Here is a 7,658-nt window from a genome sequence, read left to right as displayed (position 1 = left end):
TTTAAGTCGAGATACCTCTTCAATGGGTTAGAGGAGTCCTTGATGGATGCCTCAAGACCATGTGGAATAAAAACAATGTTATCAATGTCTTTGTTAGCAAGGTTGAGGAGTTTGTCATCTTGAAGTTCCCTCTTTAACTTTTAAATAGTTTTGTCATACCCAGATGGATGTATAGGTGGGAAAATAGCTATATATGCACTAGATCAGGAAAAAATGGACATTTGTTTATGGTTTGGAATATTGGGGAGGAGGGGTTTCTTGGAGTGTAATTGGGGTGGGGAGGGGAGGGGGGGGGGGAGAAAGGAGAGTGAAGGATAGGGATAGGAGGAAACATTACACACATGTTTGGTTTTAAGTAAAGAAGAAAGAGTTGAAGGTGATGGGAAACTAGAAACAAAGATAAACAACGGCGGCGAAGAGAAAAAAGAGAACGACAATGTTGCTAAAGCTGTTTTTGCTGTAATTCATTGAACTAGCTATAAAGATTCACAACTAATAAGGAAAATATGTAGGAAATTAAATTAAATATAACCAAAATTCTCTAAAACCACAAGCATGGTAAAATATTCTTGGTTTATTTAATCACCAGGGACTCCCAAGCACACAAATTTTCTATAAATAGAATTAGAAAATTGAAGGCTAGCTTGTTATTCAATAGTATAACATGACTTATATGTCCGTGTCAACCAATGTAAGATTTACGTATTTTCCTGTGAAGTGGACTTTGTAACCCAACAAGCCATTTTTAACATGCTAAGATTTAATAGTGGAGTTCTCCCCATATGGCACTTGGGGTGCCTCTCATCTCTACAAGTTTCAAAGCTTATAACTGCAAGACTTTAGTTGGGTGAGGAGCATAAGAGAAGGTGACCTAATCTTCCCATTCTTATTTGTCATAACAATGCATATTTTCTCTTTTATCACAAAAAATTCACCTAATCCAATCCCATGCTTAGATTTCATTAGAGATGAAAAAAAATTAAGAATAAATCACATAAGTTTTACAGATGATCGATCTAATACTAATTTTCTATAAAATCTTGGAATCTATCAAAACCCTAAAACTTATCTTATATCACATTCTTAGTCTTCTGGCCCAGCCAGAAACCTCTTACACAACTTTGTGCTAAATTCAAGATTTTTGCTATCTCTACACATCAAATTATTAGTAAAGGTTGCTACCAAATAGGTATTTGGGAGTGCTACATACCTCATCTAGATTAAAGGCCATAAATTTTAGGCAGTTGGTTTATAAAATAACAAAAAGAATCACTCTTTAGAGAAACAAAACTCTCTCATATGCAAGAAGGCATTTGGTAGTGAAATCAGTCTTAATCATAACTCAAACATATCAAACATGCATATTCATCCTACTTAAATATGTGATCATTGAAATTAACTTCATATTCAAATCATTTTTGTGCTCAAATCCATATATCAATAAGATGGGCCAAATTAGCTTGGAGTTTTATTCGTAAATAATGGTACTATATCGGTTAAGATTGCCAAACGTAAAAGTGACCAACAAAGCTATTGTACTTGAACTGCTAAGAGCCTTGTTGTTTAACAATATATGGTGTAGTAGAAAAAAAATTCACTTAATTGAAGAAGAACTTTTGGGGAAATAAAGGTACCTTAGCAGTGCTCATGGAGATGGAGAAAGTTTCTTTAACTGAGAGGTTTGTCCAACCCCTTTGTCAAACTCAGAGTTGGAGAAGGATCAAATTGTTCTTCTAGTTAGGCAATTGACTCGTAAATGGCCCCTTGTTTCCTTGAGTAGATTCTAGCTCTATCCAAAGCTCGCGTACTCTAATCAATACTCAGCTAAGTAGCTTCATTTCAGATTCCAATTAGGCAATCCCCATCATACCTCCAATTAATCGATACACTCAACAATATTACTCCCCCGACCCCTCTTCCTTTGATGATTTTGGACCCATGTTCCATGTCGACAATAGTCATTTAAATACACTGCTTCCTTTATTTCCTTTTTAGACCCTTCAATTCCAATGATACCACTTATTGTCAAACTCCTTCCTAATCTCCCATACAATAATTCATTTTTTAGATTACTATTTAGAGTAAATTGTCCACTCTAGGCCAAAAAGAGCCTAACTCACTTTCGTACCAAAATGTCTGTTCTTTATGCCTTTCCAACCTAGAATGTCACTTCCACCTATGTATTCTTGCCTTGTCAATTTTCTAGTCCTATCTGAAAATTTTTCTAACAGAATTGCAATTTAATTTTTTTTTTGCCCATCAAAGTCATCTCATCAATTAATGGACATTAAAGAACTTCAGACACTATTTGCAAATTGGTTCTATTGGCATGTGTCTAATACATTTGGCAAGAGCATAACTCAAAGATTTTCAAAAATTCATTTTCTTCCCAAACATTGTCCTAAATAAATTATCAAAGCAAAACTCCATTCCAACTACATTAGTTCTAGGTTTAAAGCTCATCACTCTCTTAGCAATTGGGGCATACAAGGAAATAACGCTCCTTTCAATAGTCCATCTCCAAAGGAAAAGTGGATCGAGTGATTTTGTGAAGCACGTTATCTATCTGACCGGTCCCTTTATATTGATTGTCATCCTCCAAGACTGCCTTGCTAGTTGATAGGGAATGTTGCAATTACAAAATAGAAGTTTAGGGTTCAAGTCCTTAAAGGGGCAAAGTCTATGTGAGAATTCCTTGTCAAGGTTAATAAATAAATAAGACACTAAATGCCCTAGTGTAACAAGGGTCTTTGTCCTACATCGAATCCGGATGGGAAAATGATTGGGTATAAATGGGTGGGTATGCAACACTACCCAACAGTTTGAGTTTTTAAGTAAATGAATAAGCATTCACCCGTTACAGTTGGTATCAGAGTCAGACCCAACTCTTGATCCGGTGTCACACTAAGTGCCCGGTCCAAAAGGCGTCCGAGTTTGTAGCCCAGGTAGGTAGGTAGGTAGGGTGGTTTAAGCCGCAACGGGTGCATTGTACGTCTGGGTGGGAGAGAATGTAATAAGAATCATTTATCCCACATCGGATCCAGATGAGAAAGTAATTGGGTATAAATGGGTAGGTATACAGCATTACCCAACAATTTGAGTTTTTGGATAAACGGACAAGCGTTCCACCCGTTACACCTAGCTATTAGCACTTCGTAATGCTCTTCTAGGCCTCTACTTGGGCAGTTGGGCTTATTTGTTTTTATCTAAGGACTGCCTTCCTTGGCAAAGGCCCAATCATGTAAATACTTGTACCATCATTCATACAATTGCTTCAACTTGCAGTACATACATCATATGAATTGTTTTTGGTTGCTGATCCATATATTCCCACCTGGTCGGATGGTTCTGATTGAAAAGACAATGTATATCCACTTGCTACGAATAGATACCGATTTTACACCCACCGTTGGTGATGTCTTGTTTACTTGATTAATGTTGATGTTAATGGATAAGCTATTCTAAGCTTATTTATATGAGAAGAGAAGTGTTTGATTTCGTGGGGTATGGAATATCAATCAGTTAAGAAATCAATTTTAAAATTCAAAACATATAATCTTTCAACTTTTGTATTTGACTAGCCATCTGCATGAAAAAATACGTCACTATATATATATACATATATATGAATATGTATGGAAAGGTCGACAGGTTACCCATATTTATGTTGATGCCGTACTCACGCAGCAATTTGATTAACCCTTAACTAATATAATAGCTACAAAATTCATAGCAGTAGCAAATATATAACCTGAGGTCACCCATAAACATTCTGTTCTGCACAAAGCAAATTGAAAGGACAACACACACATTCACACACTTGTTGGTATACCACCTCAAAATGCCAAATATTAAATGTAATTTCGTTGTGAATTAATCTGAGCAACCCTTATAGAAATTCATATAGGTACAACATTCTATGAATTGAGTGAACAACCCATTTGAGATGGATGCATCTGTAAAGTTTTCAACAACAGTCCATAGTTTTTTCCATTGCATATATACACGACAAAGCATCGATCAATTAGCTTTTCATGGTCTTACATTTCTTTAAAGTGTCATTTAGGGTTTCCAAAAATTCCATTAAAAGTGATTTAGTTAGATAAGATGACCAGCCATCCCAAAAAATTCTTGTAAAGAAAGCTCATATTCCTAATTAGCTGCGCCTCATCTCATGTGTGGATGGATACTAGTTAGCTTATAGATTGTGACATTGACTTCATATGAAATTAAGGGTAGACATTTTTTATTCTTTCTTTTTTATCATTTACATTGATTACTACATTTTTGCCTACCCAATCGAGTCAATCAACCTTTTTTTTTTCTATAAGAAGGATGATAGCATCTAACTAACTGCATATATATATATACATATATATATATTTATATATTGTAATAATATGATGAACCGTTCTTCCTTTTGGAAGAGGCATGCATTAATTTTTGATTTGATATAAACGGAAATGGTGCCTCCACAATAAATTTAGGGGCATCTTTCATCATAAGGTTGTTACATAATGAATTATGTACTATTGGTCTTAATTATAGTAGTTTTTTGATGATAGTACTTTTGGCAAACAATGGAAGACCAACCTCTTCTCTGCATAGGAAATGAAACATTTGATTAATTAATTTAGCCCACAAGATTGTCTTTTGTTATATATAAAGGGTTGTTAAATGATAAAAATCTAGGCAGCTATTTAGTGCAATATATGTGATATATATATATATATATATATATATATATATATATATAATCATTGCTCAGTGAAATTTAGAGTTCTCTTGGTTAAGTTTTTTAAAAATAATTCAAGCTTGCTTGGTTTGTAACTATGGAAACGGTTTCCTATTCTCGAAAAATTGAAAACAAAAAATTCTGCTTGATTCAGTTTTCTGAAAACTATTTCTTAAATTCAGTTATAAAATGATTTGTTTTCAGATAATAGTCTTTTATAGTTCTCTAAAAATTATTCTCTGTTTTCAAAGGTTCTGAGAATTGTTTTGAGTATTACAAACCAAGCATTTTGTTTTTAAAAGATACCTAAAATCACCACCCCCTCTCTAATAGAATTTTTCTTAAATAGTCTTTACAACCAAACAAATTTTTTACGGACAAAAATTTGTTTAAAAAAACTAAACCAAGTAGGTCCTAGATTTTCTTAGTTAAATTTAATTTGATAATGCACATAATAAAAAATGGTCTCTTAGTCACCGCTGAGTAAGAAACTTTCTTTCGTTGAATATTGTTACATTCTGTTTTTTTAATTAAACTATATCCAACTGTGCTCGGTGTGGAGAGAGTCTCTTGCTCATGATAAGCAAGAAAGAGATCAATACTCTATATAATATATATATATATATATATATATATATATATATACATAGAAAAAGAGAGAAGGGAGAAAGAACAATGAGAAAATAGTTTTAACTAAAAAAAAAAACAATGAGAAAATAGAAATAGGTGGGAATTGATAGATAAGTTCATGAGCCAACAGTTAAACAAGAAAGGGTCAGTGTTTCTACAGGTACATATAGCCTCAAAAATGTGTCGTGTAAAACCAACAAAAGTGACTGCCCATCCACAACACTGAACCAACCCACTTTCTTATATTTCTGTTTGTGCACACATTTCTTATGCTCTAAATTAATCTTACACTGGACTTTCTCTGTGCTTTCGGTGTTAGATGCTAAAGATGATCAATTCCCAGTTTCATCGGTCACCTTTGGCGGCTATGGATGACAACGGAGGCGGCTCTAGCGACGACGCCAGGAGTACTTGTCCTCGAGGTCACTGGAGACCTGCCGAGGACGAAAAACTCCGGCAGCTGGTTGAACAATATGGTCCCCAGAACTGGAACTCAATTGCTGAAAAGCTCCAAGGAAGATCAGGTATGTTGTTAAAATCTCTCTATGTGTTTGTGTGTGTGTGAGATTGAATCTTGATCACTAGATCTGATATTCAAAGTTCAGGATTGACAAGTATTATTCACTTTGGACTAAAGTTGGATCATCTTTTCAATCACACATATTTTTATATCGTTTCTAGATTGAATATATGGAAAATCTCTCTAACAAAATAGATAACCCTATTGGTTATAATTGCAATAATGGGATGTGTACCCTTCAAAAATTCGCAAAAAAAAAATAAATAAATAAAAAAGGATGTAGAGTCTCTCTCTAGACCTATATCTCTAATTGTATGTTCAGAAAATAGATAACCCTAATTTTTTTTTATTTTTTTTTTTAAATTTTTATATAGGAAAAAGTTGCAGATTGAGGTGGTTCAATCAACTTGACCCTAGAATTAATAGAAGGCCATTTACAGAAGAAGAAGAACAAAGGCTTCTTGCAGCTCATCGCATACATGGGAACAAGTGGGCATTAATATCCAGACTCTTTCCTGGTCGGACCGACAACGCGGTGAAGAATCATTGGCATGTTATTATGGCAAGAAAGCAAAGAGAGAAGTCCAAGCTCTGCAGTAAGAGAAGCTACCAAGATCATGTTCTTAGTGACACCAACTCTTTGAATTATGGTTTTAAACAAAGGAATTCAAAAACCCAAGAGGACTATACCACCAGAAATATTCGATTCGATGATAGTAGGCTTGTTGAATTCCAAAACCTAAACAAAGATAAGAATTTCACAGTATCACCCTTCAGTTCATCCCCTTCTTGGACTTTTATCCGACCAAAGGCTTTGGCCAAGAACAACTTATCTAAAGTGGATTTGTTTGGAAGAGAACATGCAGATTACTTCAGCTCTAGTTCCTATTATTGCACTACAGAAGCCTCAAATTGTAATTCAGAGCAATCTCTTCCCCTAAATTATTCAAATTCTTCAGTATTTGTAGGTTCTCGCGATTCCACTGCATTTGGGCTTCCAAACTACAAGAGGGTTATTCCAAGTCCCTTTGGATATTCTAAACCTGGTGATGGTAATGGAAGCCATGGAATGATTAGGAAAGAGTTGGTTAGTTTTGGTGATAACTCGCATGCATTTGCAAAGATAAGACCGGCTATATTCAAGCAAGAGCAAGGAGATGAATCAACCAAACAGAAGGATGTACCCTTCATAGATTTTCTTGGCGTTGGAATCTCTTCTTGATCACCAAAACTTTATTTTATTTAACTCTTTTTTATATATATTATATATTGATGATGTTAGCTTCACATTAGCATATTTGCATGCATGTTCATGGCATGCAAATTTCAAATTTAAACCCACAGTTTAGATGTTATTTGAATCACTAATCTATATTCTATAAATGAATGTTAATTAATATGCATGCACTTTCTTAATTGCTTTCTCATGTGAATGTTTCAAATATATATATATATATATATACACTTGACAATTTCAAGAATTCATGATTATTGATCTTTATAGAGGCTAAGATGGTGAATGTATTCCAATTATTGTTCTTATGGCTATATGATCAAGTTCTTGTTCCATCTGGAAATGTTTTACTGTTGTTATAGATAGCTAAAACATGTATATACATATATACACACACACATGTGCGTGTGTGTGTGTGTGCTCTTCAAGGATACACGGAGTCTATGACAGCTCACGCACAGTTGTTCTATTAATTTAAAGTTATTCTTATTTGAAGCTTTCAAATTCAAACAAGCCCTTATCATCATGCAATTGTTCAT

The 7,658-nt window shown here is 34.3% G+C and overlaps 1 protein-coding gene across 1 annotated transcript; it reads left to right on the top strand.

Annotated features, from left to right (window-relative positions):
* The first annotated feature begins 5,660 nt into the window (after positions 1-5,660).
* LOC132273229 (transcription factor MYB117-like) lies at positions 5,661-7,282 on the top strand. Its single transcript, XM_059774236.1, has 2 exons — positions 5,661-5,889; positions 6,260-7,282. Exons 1-2 carry the CDS (start codon positions 5,685-5,687, stop codon positions 7,105-7,107), a joined length of 1,053 nt encoding a protein of 350 aa, XP_059630219.1. The 5' UTR covers positions 5,661-5,684; the 3' UTR covers positions 7,108-7,282.
* The last annotated feature ends 376 nt before the right edge of the window (positions 7,283-7,658 follow it).

The sequence above is a fragment of the Cornus florida genome, unplaced genomic scaffold (genome assembly GCF_030987335.1).
Source record: "Cornus florida cultivar Cherokee Brave unplaced genomic scaffold, ASM3098733v1 CherokeeBrave_3.0.0_Hap2_Chr09, whole genome shotgun sequence".
Lineage (NCBI taxonomy): Eukaryota > Viridiplantae > Streptophyta > Magnoliopsida > Cornales > Cornaceae > Cornus > Cornus florida.
The sequence above is the reverse complement of the archived record's forward strand: the minus strand, read 5'-3'. Positions and strand labels throughout refer to the sequence as shown.

Bases quoted from the DNA above. Each gene is read 5' to 3' on its own strand.
- LOC132273229 (XM_059774236.1), top strand. From the start codon at position 5,685: ATGCTAAAGATGATCAATTCCCAGTTTCATCGGTCACCTTTGGCGGCT. The intron at 5,890-6,259 runs GTATGTTGTTAA...ATTTTTATATAG, and splicing joins AAAGCTCCAAGGAAGATCAG to GAAAAAGTTGCAGATTGAGG.